The 16,407-nt window shown below is 42.3% G+C and overlaps 1 protein-coding gene across 2 annotated transcripts in view; it reads right to left on the reverse strand.

The window, feature by feature from the left end:
- The window catches only part of VOPP1 (VOPP1 WW domain binding protein), a 64,257-nt gene that overhangs the window by 44,238 nt on the left and 3,612 nt on the right, over nucleotides 1–16,407 (reverse strand). The window contains exon 1 of one of the 2 annotated variants that reach the window (XM_039378396.1): nucleotides 16,057–16,163. The exons of the other annotated variant lie outside the window; for it this stretch is intronic. Within the exon in view, the coding sequence (XP_039234330.1) occupies nucleotides 16,057–16,152 (96 nt within the window). The 5' untranslated portion in view covers nucleotides 16,153–16,163. Of the gene's footprint in view, nucleotides 1–16,056; nucleotides 16,164–16,407 lie in introns of those variants that run through there. 2 annotated transcript variants of the gene reach the window in all.

Raw genomic sequence — 16,407 nt, forward strand, 5'->3', positions numbered from 1 at the left:
TGAGGAGACTGTGGGTATACAAGAAGCTGGGAAGAGAGACAGCCAGGACAGCTGATCCCAACTGTCCAAAGGGATAATCCATACCATATGGTGCCATGTTGAGCGTATAAAGCTGGGGGAAGAAGAAGGAAGGGGGGACCTCCAGAGTGATGGTTTTTGTCTTCCCAAGTAACAGTGATGGAGCCCGGCCTTCCCAAAGATGGCTGAACACCTGCCTGCCCATGCGAAGTGGTGAACGTATTCCTTGTTTTGCTTTGTGTGCACAGCTTTTGCTTTGCCTGTTAAACTGTCTTTATCTCAGCCCATGCTTTTCCTGACTTTTACCATTCTGATTCTCTTCCCCATTCCACTGGGCAAGAGTGATGGAGAGGCTGGATGGTGCCTGGTCGCCAGCCAGAGTTAAACCGCAACCCTCCTTTTTGGCTCCCAGCCTGGGACTTGAACATTTTGAGGTAACAGGTTAGACTGGAATGGGTTAGGTGAAATTTATAGCTGTTATTGCTTTTTGGGTACTAATCAGCAGGCTCCTGTGCTTGCAAGGCTTTCTTGCTTTACTGTATGTCTGTGCTCATTACTGGCTGCTTTTTGCTTTAGCTACTTCCTGTACTGCTCTGCTGCTTATCTTCCTCTGCTGTGCCCAGGAACATTTTGATAACAGTCATGGCAATGTGCCTGGGCTGGCAGATGGCCAGGGCATTGCTGCCAGGCTGGACAGGCTGGAATTCCCGTGTGAACTCAAGTCAAAGGGACTGTCACCCGTGGATGAGTCCACACCAGAGCAGAACACTCCAGAGTGTCTGTGGCTGTAGATAAGCCCATGCCAGAGCAGGTACATCCCGGAGTGTCTGCAGCCATGGTTGTCTGTGCTGCAGCAGGCGCACCTCTGAAGGGATTATGACCAATGGATAAAAGGCCACACTGGAACAGGTGCATCTCAAAGCAGCTGTGGATAAGAACATGCCACAGAAGGTATACCCCTGAAGAAACTGCGGCTCATAGATAAGGCTGCGCTTGGAGCAGATACAACTCTAAGGAACTGCAGTCTGTGGATAAATCCAAACTGGAGCAGGAGCAAGTTCACTGCATTATGAACCAAACCCTATGGTCTGGTACAAAGGGACGAGCGGTGGAGATTGCAATAGAGATACCTCTAAGTGTTGTAACACAATATTTGACTTGTATGTTATGGGAACTACTATAGCAGAAACACCTGAACCAATGGAGGACAGCCACTATAACAAGAAGGGCAACTGCAGCAACGACCTAACCTAAGCTGGCTCCAAATGATGGAAGAGAGTTTAAGACTACTTAATGGCAATGCCTGTGGCTCCTTAAGGTACAGTGCTAACTGTATCACAAGTCAAGCACTGCCTAAAGCTTTTCAGGCCAAGAAGAAAGTTGATCTGATCAAGGACATTAAACAAAGGGAAACTGAGAAATTCATCTTTCTCAATAGAAGGAATTAAACCGATATCCAGATTTTTTACTTTTTTAAAAACAAGGTTTCATGAAAGGCCTTTAAGTTCATTAGAAAAAAAAAACACCCACACCATGAAAGAGAGGACTGACAGAGAGGACCCTCAGCCCATAGTCAGAGAGAGCATTGCTTGATGTGAGAACCAACATGTTACATGGCAAGCAACAATTCTGTGGTACTTGGTCATCCTCCTTAGTACTCATTAAAAGGATATCAGAAATCCTTCTTCCTCACCTCTGTTAATGGTAGAATCTGCTCAATTTCATTTAACCCAGCTTTCAATTAAAGCAGTTCAGTCAAACTTATCTGTATTCCCTATGGTTTCAAATCCATAGCTTCCAAGACTACCTATAAATAGAAGTTGATCACTTCTTAAGTGCTAAAAGAAAAACATGCAACAAAAATCAAAGAGATGTGCCCAGGTCTAGCAGCAAAGTCAACAGTAGAACCCCCCTTTCCTAAGTGACACTGCCTTTAGCCATGGGGCCATACTTTTATATTGCTTCTTATAGAGTACAGCAGATAACACAAAAACACAATAAAGATATTGGGAAAATATCTTTAAATATATGAAGAAATTACTGAAGTAAATGATTATTTCTAACATAAGGCAAGCTCTAAAGCAGTAGCTTTTTTTTTTTTAACAACAGTTAAAACTAAATTCTTCTGCACCAAACAACAAAAAGTCATCCCCATCACCAGGATTCATTCTCAGCTTTGCCAACAGAGCTATCTGAGGGGCAAAGCACTGAGGAGGTAGAAGCTTAGGCTGTGTATCCACCCACAGATGTATTCCCTCTGGGTCAGATTTGAGGCTTATTTGCAAGGCATATGTGTAGGCCTGCCTGCACTGTGTCTGCCTGACAGTAGAACAGAGGAGTCTCAGGGGATATTGTACAATCCAGCACTGTTTATGCACATAAAATTGGGATCACAGTCTGAAGACACAGGGTTTCCTGTGAGCTTAAATCCACACTGTGCAACAGGAAACCCAGAGTGCCAATTCTATACACTGATACAAGAAAGTTTAGGATTGATGTTGTTGATATGCATGCTTTTATTTGAAAACTGTTTCTTTTCTATTAATTTCATTGCACAGAGCACTTGGATGGCATCTCAACAATAGAGGTGGCCAGTGCTACATCAATCCTAATTTGCCAGCCCTGTCACCAGCCAGAGAAACATAAGATTGGAAAATTGAACCAGTCCAGAAAAAATTTAAATCATTGGATTATTTTGAAATATTAGGAAAAAACCTCTCAAATAAACCAATTAGAGCACCACATATATGAGAGACTTAGACAGGAACATATAAAGTCACCACTTTATGTATTAAACATCCAGTGCCAGGAACATTTCATCAGATCATATAAATAGAATTTGAAAAAGGTATCCAAGGCTGCCTTAAGGAAAAGGACAGTCTCAAAATCAGCCTCAGCATGAATTCCTTACCAGGAAGGAGTTGAGGAAGGTACTGTGAACTGGCACAGCAATGTCAGCAACACAACAACCCTGAAAAAAATCTGGTGCTTAGAAAAGACACTACCAACACCCTAAGCCCAAATGTTATACAGATCTGTTTTACAATAGTCTTTAAGGTTGGAAAAGGCATATTAGGCATTGCCTTCTCTGCAGTCTTCACTGTACCACTTTTTCCCATCTCCCTAGTTATTGGAAAGAAATGGTGATTATTTGAAATACATCTCTTCTGTATTGCCAGTCCTTGCCTGGATGTGCAACAACATTCATGGCACCACCTCGAGATGCTCTCAATGTAGAAAAAAGGAGGAAAGACAGGTTTTTATGAGCTATTTATTAAATATAAATACTTCATATCAGCATATGAATTAAATACATAGCAGCAGGTAAACTCCAGATAGTGCCAGCTTGATCTGAAACTTCAACAGAAATCTTCTGAGAAACCCAATCATATTGAGGAGGTGGGCACAAGAATGTAATTTTTGGGGTTCTGAAATCATGTTTACTAAATGCCTAAAACAAAAACAAAACAAAAACATATCTTTGGGGTTTTCAGCACCCGTTAAGTGTCCAAAAGGACACATCTGCAGAAGAGAGGTAAGGGAAAGGAAACAGTAGCAATTGTCACCTTGCAGTCAAGATCCACCCAACCCAGATAACGTGCCCTCCCGGGATATGGCAAATTTGTGTTCAAGTCTCCCACTCAGAAGGGCTGAAACCTCTCTCTCTCTCTGTCTCTCCTGGAAGTGAACAAACATTAAGCTGCAGCTGATCAGAGGAGACAGCATCTCCTGTGGTGTGGTGGTGTTCCTATTTACCGGAAATGCATAAATATAAGTGCAAAGATCTACTTTCACCAGCATCCTATCTCTACCAGGAGATAGTAGCAAAATGTGGGGGACATTGCGTAAAAAAGCAGCAAGGACAGAATCACCTCCTTCTCCAACAGACCCAAGTAGATTCCTCAAATTCGTCATGTAAGCACTTCCCAAGTCAAGCCCGGGCTGTTTAATTGCAACCAATAGACCTAACGTGTCAGCCTTTTCTGCCTTTGAATTTCTATGTTCTTCAGTCTCTGAAAGGGCATAAGTTGAACAAATACTGCAAACACAGGTCTCTCTCTCCAAAGAGTATCTCAACCACTGAGCTATGGTGTAGCTTTCCACCTAGCTTGGTGCGTATTTCCTTTGTACTTTACAAGTGGAGAAGAGGGATAATGTCAACAATTGACATAAATCAATTCCAGTATACCCTATCTCTTTCAGGTTAGGAACTCTTCCAGGAGAAGAAGGATAGAATTCAAATTATCCAGAGGACACAAAGGAGACAAAACTGGCCTCCCACACCCTGGGAGAATGCCAAGCTTTTCAGAAAAAAGTTTCACTCTGATCACATATTGTAAACCTGGACTTTCAATTCCCTAGCTTCTGGAAGTACTTAAAAGCAGCTTTTGAAAGCGCTGAAACTGTTTTCATGTGCTTTTATTTCTACTTTGACTAAATCTACTCAGTGGCATTGACCCAATTTTGCAAAACTTTATGCAGTCTTAGGACCACATATTTCAATGAATGATTAAAAAAAAGGGGGGGGAGAGAACAAAAAACCTCACATGCAAGCGTTAGTTCCTACAGTATTTCAGTTGCAGAAGTAAGAAGACAAAAATAACTTAAACACATTTAGTCAGCTATCCAAAGAGGTGAGATGCAGGTAGACACTTTTGCTAATTCATGTTCTACCCAAATAAGTATTGCCATCACTAACAGTCTGAGGTTAATCAGATTATCAAAAGTCATTAAGTGTATTATACAATCCCAATACAACTACAGTTCAGTGGTAAATGTCCAAATGCATAAATCAAAACACTAAGGGTAAGAATCTGGATGTATCTATTGATCTCAGATTCACTACTAACATGCACTGAACAAACATTCCAGTTATAATTTGATAATTCCACATAGAAAAGAGTCCCAGTCCAAATAATTTTCCTCCAGACCACTCATATGCCTGGATAGATTCATCCCCCATGTATAAGATATCTTGCCTGGGACTTCCAAAAAATGCCCAAGTTCAGAAGTTCATGGAAGGACTAGTTGCAAAGCATTTACTGTGAAGTCAAAGCAGATTCTTCACAGTGGAGTGGGAAACTGGGAATCAGAAATCTTAAGTTTCTAATTCTGCCATGAACACCCTGCATGACCCTTTCAATACTCTCTGCCCACCTACCCATCTGTACAACGGCTATGCATCTGGACTGGACATGACTGGAACGTGCTACGACTTACTTAATATTGCTTAAGTACTATGAAATCCTTCTGTGAGAAGCGCCAGGCAAGCATCCTTTTTGTCATTACAAACAACTGCAAAATTCTGGTTTCCCATAAAAATCTAAGTACTGTCAGAGACTTCTGAGGCATAACCACCTGATTTGTTCTTTACTTGATTACTTGTGTTTGAATAAAGCGTGAAGAAATACCACAAATGTACAAATAGATTTAATCTAATTTGGACGATGTACAGTTGGAGAAGCTGTTACCATGAATACAGCATATATATCAAAGTCTAGGACATCATAAGAAAGAATTTCTCCTCCACAACATAAAGCACTGAAAGAGAATGGAATGTTGATTTTTTTTTCTGCAGTTGAAGAGCCAGATATTCAAGTCAGGTACATGATGTAGTTTTGCCACCTCTAGCACAAGTTTTAGGCACAAGTATCCAAGTGTGAGCACCTCTGTCCCTGCAGGTCCTGGCAGACCTCCAGGCAGAAGCTGTGCACAGTCCAGCAGCAGGATACCAGTCCTGCTGGCTGTAACCATCACGCTGGCTCTGCAGGCACTTCTGTGCTAAACTGTCACACACACAAGCTCTCAGGCACAAAGGTGGCATGTCCCCACCATCAACTGGCTGCAAAAATATCTACCAGGTTGAGAGAGGGTCAGGTCCAGACAAATTTGGCAAGCCTGCATAGACAGGGAGATCAAGCACCTTGGAAGAGTCATTTGTTCATACAGACAGGTTTACAGTCATATCTCAGTCCTTCCTCGAGACCCAGCTGTTTACAACCCTCATAAGCAAGGCAGTCACATTCAGGGAGATGTCCAGGGAGTCATTAGCAGGGCTAGAGCAACTCTTGCTGACAGTGTGATTTCAAGTGCCATCCCTACCACTGCGAATAAGGCTTCCGAGCATTCTCTAGGCAGTATCAGGAAAGCCAGTATTAATTGTCCTTGCTTCACATCATGTTTAAATGTTCTTGCTTGAAGGAAAGACTTTTTACAAAGGGTTCCTGCTTTCAAGCCTCTCTAGATCTTTTTTAGAAGTTTGCTGCAGGAACATTTCAAAAGGAAACTTCTTAAAGTTATTAATTTGGCTCCATCAGGCACTTCCAGAGACAACAGGATATTTGTTGACGCTGCCCTTTTCTTTTTTTTTCCTCTGTCAGATTTGTTTTTGGAAATCTATTTAACTGAATCTATTTAACTGAGCTTGAACCTTCATAAGGAATTTAATATCTTTACAGCCTATTTTCTTCGAAGGGAACAGAAGACCAGTTACGGTCCAAGTTAAAACTCCAAAACATGTAACCCATTATCCTCCTTCCCACCAGTGAGAGTTGTGCCATCACATCCGATTCAACTGGCACACTCCAGCTGAACTCCAGGGTTCCTGTCACAAACTAGCAATCTGCATTGTCAAAGCCTGTATTTGAAGGTCCCACAACATAGAACATAATACTCCTACTAAAATGAATCAGATTATATATGCTGCATGTGGCATTGGCAAGGCACACAAAAGTAAAGCAAAATCTTGTACCTTGTCTCTGCACCAGATCTAAAAATTGTCTTCATATCTTTTTATATCATATTTACATACCTTGAGCCCTCTTATCGAAATGAAATTAAGAATTAATCTTTTTCTTTCATCCTAGGCAGAAGTTTACAGACATACCTCAATTGATGTAAATGAGATATCATTTCGGCTTCACCAGTTTAAAAAACTTACAGTAAATGAATCTTGGCTTCCTCATCTTTTCACTACTTCACACTTGCCTATCAGACTGAATAGAATTATTCTTAATGTATCTGCACAGTTGCAAATTAAAAAGTTTTCACATCACAGAAGTTCCCACAACAGCTCTCACAGTTCCTTACATGCTTTTGCACAAAACCTCTCAACTTCACTGACATCTTTTTCTAGATGTGTAGTTTGAGACTGAAAATTAAGTCCATTAAGCATCTGAGAATTTACATGGTGTCATAATAATTCCATGTTATCCATAGGCTGTGCCTGTCCTTGTCCTTTACAGTTCACAGTTCACAGAGAGCTGCACATACAGTCTCCTCTGCCTACTTTCCATCTACATTATGCAACAACCATATGTTTATTAAAAACATTCCCCTAACATTCCTTTGCCCAACAGCAACAGCAGCACATTCCAGGGTTGATATCCTACTAAAAGGAGGCGGCATAAATACAAAGGAGAAAGGGTCTGTACAAAGGTCCTCTGTAATGAGGAGTCACCCATTCTGCAAAGGGAATTCTCGGGTGAAGCAGCAAGCTGAACCCTCAAATCTCTAGCCTAACATCCAAAAAGGAGAAAAAGCATGCAAGGAAACAGATATTCAGGCAAAAGGGACAGGATGGAAATCCAATCTCTTTCAAATAAAAATGATTTTAAATTATATTTTTTTAACCTGTATCTAGCGCATAATTGCAATACATGAGAAAGTGATTTATAAGACATTTCTAAGAGCAGATGGTATGGCCTTTCCTTCTGCAAGTAGGGTAAAATAAAGAAATTATAGAAGAGGCAAAACCCATGTGGGAAGTGCTGAGGGCTGAATCATAGATGGAACTTAAGAAAGCCTAGAAAAGAAATAGAAGAGGAAAGTACAGAAAAAGCACTTTAAAAAGTGAACAGGGACCCAGTAGCCAAGGAAGTGGAAACTATTGCAAATTATGAAATCAATAACACAGAAAAGAGAGAAGAAAGCCATCCTAAGCTAAAAAGGGTGGAACAACAGTCCAGAGCAAGGCCTGGGAGGAGGAAACCAGGTCAGAGCTGTAGGTGGAGAGCGGATTATGTGGCAGCTTGAACGTAAGGTTAAAGAGCTTGAGCTTCAGGCAGCTAGAGATGAGGAGTTGATAAAGCAACTCAAGGAAGAGAAGACATTGTAGCTGTAGCAACGAGAAAAGGTGGCAAACTGTACCTTCAGGACAGTGAAAAGGAGGGCAAATTAAAATCACACAAAAGGGAAAAAAAAAAGGAAAAAAAACCCACCAAAAAACAGCAGCCACTCAGACTCCAGCAGCTGAGTTGAGAACTGCTGGAACATTTTCAGAGCCAGGACTGATGTTCCCAAATGAACCACTAGCGTTCACAGAGTTTCTTTTGCTCACTTCCCGCTACAACCTCTCATGGAGCTTCCTGCCTTTTCCCAAGCTATCCCTAGCTCACCCCTGCACAATCTTCCCAGGGCTAAGAGACTACAAGGAAAAGCACCCATCTCCTCCCCAGTTTCTCTCTGAAGACTTCAATTAGCACTGCAGAGCTCTCACCAGCTTTGGTTGCATCTGATTTTTTCATGAGTCACCTTCTCTTCTGTAAGCAAGGAATAAATCCACGAGCAAGTAGGAGCTGGGCTGAAGCACACATGGTCTTCTCAGTTGTCTCAAACCAGCCTGGGAGGGTCCTTGCTCCTCACCAGGGTCCTGGAAATTGTCCAGCCCTGAGAATTGTCCAGCCCCTCACAGACACTTCATGAGGGCTGGGGGGGGGGTGTGTGGGGGGGGTGTGGGCAGGTGGTACTGGCAACTTCAGAATGAAAAACAGATACTCCGGGAAGCAAGAGAAAGCTGAAACAGCCCAAATTCATGGAGAAGCAACATGTGTTCCCACCTCCGTCATCTGCTCTGCCTATGCATTGCATGTCCTCATCAGGATGCCATGAACAACTAGCACAGGCTCATCAAGAGCAGTTTTATACCTTCACCATACCTGCAGATCAGGTTATACCACACTATGGGGCAAGAGGAACAGGAGCTAATGTATCTCACCAGAGCAGCACAGGAGTGATGAAGCTGGGGAGTCTCAGTGCAAACACACACATCACAGGCACAAGTATTTCACCCTGTCCCACTGCCCAGCACCCACTGTTTCCAGCACTTAATCACTGTGGATGGCTATCACAGAAATAAATGCATATTCACAGGCTATTCTTAGCATTCACCAGAGAGGCGATTACCGAATTACCCAGTTACATAATCTTTTATATAATCACTACAATGCTTTTCTCCTTATGCAACGTGGACAGTGACCGCAACCAGCTGAAGTAGCTGCTTCCCCAAGGAGAGCTCCACCAGCAGCACCATGGGTGAATGTGCCGGCCACTGCAGGTGCACGGGTGAGCGACAGCAAGAGCTGCCTCAGCAACCAGACCTTTCAGAACCAGCAACATATAAAATGTGCCTTCGGCCCAGGGGAGACACCACCATCCCTGCCCACAGTGCTCCAGAAGCTGCACAGAGCAAAGATCACCTGCACCTCAGGTTGGTTGAGATGCCAAAATCAAATGCAGCCAGTACCCTCCAGGCAGCCTGTCCCAGCACTCACTAGAAGCAAGTGGGATGTCTCCATTGCCTTTGGATGGGGGCCAGCATTAGGGCTTTAATAAAAATAGGAAGTCAAGATTACTACAGAATTAAAACAAGCTTAATCCTAATCCCCCTGGCTTTGTGACACAGCCATGCCTGTGGTTTTCATCCACAGGGAAAGCCAGGTGAAGCTGCAAGCTAAACGTGTTCCCACATGGTGCCTCGTGACAGGCACACACAGAGCTGGCAGTGTGGGTCAGCATAGCCACTCTGGGCAGTTTCACCATCCAGGTTTCGGGCATACTCCAATGTGTCTCCTACAGCATATTAAGGATCCCGTTCAATGTCTTCTAAGAAGGCAGATATCTGTGCAGATACCTACACAGACAATTGCCACATAGACGGTGTAGCAAGACCCAACTTCCTAATGTTCACCCAAGGTTTTAAGAAGTCAGCATCAAAAACACTACCCACAGCATGTGAGAAGACAAAATTTAAGTCCTGGACTTCTGAAAATAGAAGCTCCAAGATCCATAGATCATCTGCAGATCCTGAAACAGTTTTCCATCACCATGCTGCAAGTTCAGCATTAAGTTCTGCTAGCTGCACGGTGCTCGCATTATGGGAAAGCCCCAAACTGTGAAGTTCCTCAAGAACAAGGCATTAACATTGCTGAAAACCAAAGACATAGTTCTGTAAATACCAAGGGAACAGAAGACAGAACAGACTAACAACTTTGATCTTAATTCGCCACTTCCAACTGACACTCAAACCCAAGGCATCTGCCTTAAATTTTCTCAAGATTATGCAACTTGTAGTACCTGGCCATTATTAGGCACTTACACTTCCTCTGCTCCCTAACTTTCCTAGATATATAGGTCATCCTAAGAAATACACAGGCAAACCCCCAGCCTTAGTGTAACACAATATGCTTTATGCAGGGACACACAGCACACAAGTTGGGGAACAGAGACCACTACTGTTTCAGCTACAGAAAAAAAATATTGAAACAGCTTAATATCATCTTACACTACCTCAAACTACAGGATGACCCAGTTCTGAAGAGGTTTAACCCAATCCCATATGCTATTATTATTTCTGTATCACAGCCAGGAGACGTGAGTTGCTTTAGTCAAAAAGCAGATCAGAGCACAATCAGGGTCCCTGACACCAAACCCCACTGCGCAGGTTAGTACCCATGGTGACAGCACTGCTTGACAGCTCAGGATCAGCAGGCATCCTCAGCACCTTTGCTGAGCCACTGAAAATCATGATTATCATTAGGGATATATGCTTGGGATAGGCAAGAGAACACTCAAGATAGGAGCAGCTTATGTCAGCATAAAAGAAAAGTAAACCATGTAAAAGTAGACCTAAAACTTCTTACTTCTTCCTCTTCCCGTCCTTTTATTTTTTTTAGGCTAGACAACTATCTGACCATTTGAAAGCATCATATTTAGACAGCATGTGTCCTCCTCTGTTTTGGACTGAAATCCTGCCAAACTTAATGACAGTTGAACAAATGAACGTCAACTTTTATACCCATTACCCTTCCCGTACTGGGTTAAACTCCTGGCTCCAAATGCAGCAGAGAAGTAGGGCCCTGAGCTGGGAACTCACACCGTAAGAGAGCCAGCAGTGAATTCTTGGATCTCACACTGGTATTGAGATAATTATCTGCAGCGATAAGCAATGCATTTTTCTCTCCAAGGAGCAGAAATGAAAGAAAATACTTGCTTGACTCATCCTTGCCTGGTTCTTGCATCAAAAGCTGAAGCACACAGTCACCCACTACAGTGAGAAGTGCTTGCTCCAACTTTCCACATTTACAGATATATCATGAGGAAAGCAGAAAGGAATTTACTACATTTACAGGTTTTCTAACCACTTCGGTGAGGAGATTTAATGATATTGGGAGAAACAAAACACTGAGTTAAACCTGAGCAATTCCTCAGGCACAGACCCTTTACACTGTCTGTTGTCATAGCTAAATGAGACTGCACAGTTGAATATCAATCTGTTGTGTTGACACTAAAGGGACTGTACTAAAACCAGCAATGTATAAACACCCAGACTTCTCTGGTTAGACAAGGAGAGTCTCTTGTCCAAAAAGACTCAGACCAGGACACACAAAATAATTTTGCTGGTCTACCTATATCCACAGACATGCATGCAGAAAGACACAACTGTGCCAGAAAAAAAAAAAAAAAAAAAAAAAATCACAGACACACTATCTGGTCTTAACCATAAAGTGGCACAAGCCTGTCACTGCTGGCAAGACCAAGCTAAGTCAGAGTAGGTCTACAAAAGCATCATCTTGCCTTGGGTGGCAGAGCCATTGAGCCCCAAGAGGACGAACATGTGCAACAAAATGCCCCTCTCACATCAAGTATAACACACACTGCCTGTGGTCTTCGGTCTGCTGCCAGTGAGATTCCTGCCACCTTCCCACATGCCCACATTTCTCTCATATTACTTTCATTTCAAGATTCTCCAGTTCTTCATGCTCTAAGGGAAGATCCAAATGGACTGGAATGCATGTAACTAGAAAGGCATAAAGAAAGCATTAAATGGAATTGCCTTAGAAAGACAGATTTGTTGAGGTACTGGCTGCATACTTGGGGTTCATGATCCTCACTTCTAATTCCACCAGCACAAGACCTGAGAAGGAAGGATCCATCCTCAAAACTATTGCCAGCTATTTAGTTGCATGATGCCTATCAATTTCAGAGGTGAGAGACCAAGCCAACTGGCATACCATCATTCCTACTCCAGCTGGAAAGGATGAGCTGCTTACAGAGGGCTCGAGTGCAGCCAGGGCTGGAATGTAGGCACACTCCCACCACCCCTCTTCATCAGCCTTCACAAACGGCCATTTCCCAATGCTATTGAAATTCGAAACTAAGGCCCAGATCACTTCACAGTCACTTCCACTGAAAGGACAAGGTTTTTTCTTTCAGACCTCCAAACAAGAGTGATGGAGTGAAGTGTACAGCAGAAGACTGCTGCGTTTGTAGTTTCCCATTGGCTGAACTCGAGCGCAATGGTCCCTCTCACACTGCAACTGATGCTGGACCTTCTCCAGAAGGACAGTCTCCAGCCATGACCCTCTCCCACCCCACACATGGGAAAGGTTGGGGAGGTCATTAGCTCCTGGTTAAGTACTTCTGCTCTGAGACATACTTGGCAGGCAATTTGGGAAAATGATAGGACATCATCTGGAGAAGTTAGTCTCATCTAATGGCATCTTTGGTGGGGGGGGGGGTTGTGGCGAGGCAGAGTGAGGGAAATCAGACTCTGCTAGTTTTCCCTTCTAGCAGACTATGGAAAAGGTCTGCATGATTGCCTTTGTATTGTCTAGGGACACAGCTTAGCAGTGGATGTGGCTGTGTTAAGTTTACCACTGGACTTAATGATCTTAAAGGTCTTTTCCAAACAAGAGGATTTTATGATTTCCATTAGGAAACACCTAATGTATTGAAACAAGAGGTGTGCTACCAAAATGAACAGTCCTGCTCCAAGCCATACATTCCCCCTCCTCCCTTGCAGCAAGTTTCGTGATACTACAACCACTTCACAAAACCCTGCTGAGCCAATGGAAAACTATTGCCTCATGCTTCCCCCCCCCCCCCATCCTCTTTTTGGTGGCTTACTTGTTCATAGCATCAGTGGGTTGATACAATCCTTTTGTGGCTGCATGGTCACTAGATCTGGGGAAATCATAAAACAATGGATTAGAGACCATGCTCGCCAGCAATAACCTGTGCCTTCACTGGATGAGATACAGACTAGAAAACACTTCTTGTTAATTCCTTTCCTTTTAAAAATTTACCAGACTGAAAGCTGAGTCATTGAGAAAGAGGAAGAGATTTTTTAGCTGAGCTATTTAAAACACAGGTTCAGTTAACAACTATTTAGCACGAAGCTGAAGACACACTTGAGAAGAAAGACATTTTTAACTCACCAGTTAAACTCTTTCACTTAATATGTGAGATACCTGTCAAGACACACTGTTCTCAAAAACGAAAAAAAAAAGCATTCAACACACCCAGACCCCCCTCTCACACCCTCCTGAAATACCAGGCATGGCATTCCATCTCATATATTACCATACTGATATCAGGGAAAGTGGTAATGTCTGTTATTTAAGACCTTAGCTCTCCCTTGTCCTGAAAGTGCTATTTAATGCCCAAGATCCCAGGCTGTGTCGCCAGACTTCAGACAGACCTAAGATTCGTTTTCCAAAAAGCACTATTCAGGCAAAGAAAACACAATTGTTTTAAAAAGGCTTTGCCTCCTGCTAGTCTAAAGAGAGTTTATATTTGCCATAACAAACTAACAAGATTTCAAAAAAAATTTCAGCAAAACAAACTCTGGAAACAGCTGCATTGCTGAGGATACAAAGCAACACAGCATCTTCAAAAATTAGACCCAAAAATTAAAATGTGCTAGATTTTTGTAATGATTTTTCATATGGATTTTACTTTATATCACAACAAACTTGAAGTCCCAGCAAGATACAAATTTTTACTTTAAATTACGTAGCATACACTCAAGCATTAATCTGTTCCTGCCCGTAAACTCAGCCTAGACAGATGACCACAGCAAGCCTATATATGGGCATACTCATTCCAGTTTTCCTAAGCCTCTTCCTAGTGGAGTAAACAAAAATAAATTTGTATAAAACCAAAGAGTTTCCATTGAGCCATTTTGCACTGACTTTAGCTAAACCCTAAAAAGGTGCCCTTTTAAAAGAGCACCTGAAGTCTAAAGGCTTGCTTTGGTCAAGTTTAACACATCCTTTCAGCCACCTTCATTAGCTGAGTGGAAAGTACTAAGAGAAAAGAGAGTCAGAAGACTTCCCTTTTATGGAGATAGCATAACGGAAAGTGATAAATATTTTTGACTGCCGTAAAAAATATAAACAGATTTTATAGATTCTTTTTCTAATTTAAACAAAAAAAAGTCCAAAAAAACAACTAAGCCCAAAAAAACCCACTGCATCTCACAGCTATTTGCATCTCCCCTCAGAGAATATAAATGGCACTCAGCCACCGTTCCCTTCCCACAGTGAACACGAATTTGTCTCCTCCTCAGCAGGAGCAAAGTGAGAAAAGTGTGCAAGCTCAGTCCTCCCGCCTGGAAATCACAGCCCATCTCCCTGCTGTCAAGAGACAGGGAAGACTTGCCAGCACCAGTTGGATCCTCAAACTATAAATCATAACTAAGCTCTTTCCTGCCTTCACTCAGCAACGCAGGAGCTCCTTTGCAACCAGCTAGAGGAGGGTAAGGAAAAAAACCCACCAAAAATCGTTTAAGTTGCTAAGTGCATTATATAGCTAAAACCAAAAAGCAGGAGAGGGTTAGAGGACACATCTACGTCAACAGTTCTCTTGCAGAATTTTTGGGATAGACTTTTCCCTTTATTCTTTCCCAACCCCCACTGACACAACACCCACAAGAGTTAAAACATCAATAGGACAGTATTAGTGGGCTTCCACAGAGAGGGACATCAGAGACAACAGTTGTGGTGTGCACACACATTCATACATTCAAGGCTACATACATTCTTATAACACATATATATAAAGGAAAACCCAACTGCTAACGGATAGAAAAAAATGCCAGAAACAGGAGATGCAGTGGGTAGGGTGGTCCCCATAATCCTCACAACTTTCTCAACTCTGCCTGTGCCTACTATGATCAAAATGTGTGGGTCTTTTCTTTAAGAATGGTAGGTTTGCTGATCTTAATGTTTTTGTTCCTACAAGGATTTATAAAAAACAAACAACAAACAAAAACCACAAACAAACCTAACACAAACTTCTTCAGGAAGGACAGAAATTTTAGGTTTCTCTGATTTGATAAAATCTGTCCTATTGAAGTCCACTTACAAAAATAATACTAAAAAGCTCAACACATCAGTTACCCAACTGAGAAGCACCAGCCAACTTTGCTTTTATTTAAACAAATCTTGTATGACAGACTGTCAGGAGTATTTGAATTTTCCTTCAAGATAACACACTTGCTGTTCCTATGACATGTCCATTCTCTTATTCTTTTAAAAAAGGCACTCGGCTCTTATGCATTATCTTTCATCTGACAAATTAATAAGAAAAGGACTAATTTGATCACCTTTTTCAACCATCCAATTATCAGTTTCCATCAGCATCCACACTAGAATTCTCAGTAATGAGAAACTCAGTGTGCAGAAATATCAATGCCACTATATCCAAAAGTGATATTCTTGATTTTGGATAGCCAGGTGGAAACCTTTGCGGAGGGATTCTCACCCACAGCTCACACCTCCTACAGTGACTACTGTAGGTGTCAGTTTATCTTAATCGAGACCATTAAAAATCTTGACTTAAATATTCAGTTACACTTGCTCCTAGATTCCTCTGGAATCTGGGCCAACCGGAGGCTTAGGTACCTAAAATTATTTTGGAAGTTGAGGCTACCCAGCAATCGACTCTGCAGTAGTAACAATAAAACACCTTTATTACCACTGCAGCACAGACAGGGTCCTCTGTTGGGTTGAAACAGCTCTGTTCAGCTTCCACATCCTTGAGCTGAGTCTCAGCCACTGAGCTCTCCTCCATCCAGCACTTCTGCAACTGGTGGGAGAGAAAGTGAGCACTCAGTCTGAGAAGTAAGCCCCACAGAGACACTCTGATGCCCTCATTCAGGCTGAAAATAAGCTCGCTTCATCATCAAGGGGGTGGGGGGACTGCCTACTTAGTTTTATTTTTTCCCATTCCAAAGATATCACTATTCATTAAAGTCACATTTAAGCTCAGACAGCCAAAGCCCTCGGGATCACTGATAAAACAGAAGCTGAAAATCTTGATATATAT

This window comes from Pipra filicauda, unplaced genomic scaffold (assembly GCF_003945595.2).
Source record: "Pipra filicauda isolate LSUMZ 115617 unplaced genomic scaffold, ASM394559v2 scaffold137_size4652046_pilon, whole genome shotgun sequence".
NCBI classification, from domain to species: Eukaryota; Metazoa; Chordata; class Aves; order Passeriformes; family Pipridae; genus Pipra; species Pipra filicauda.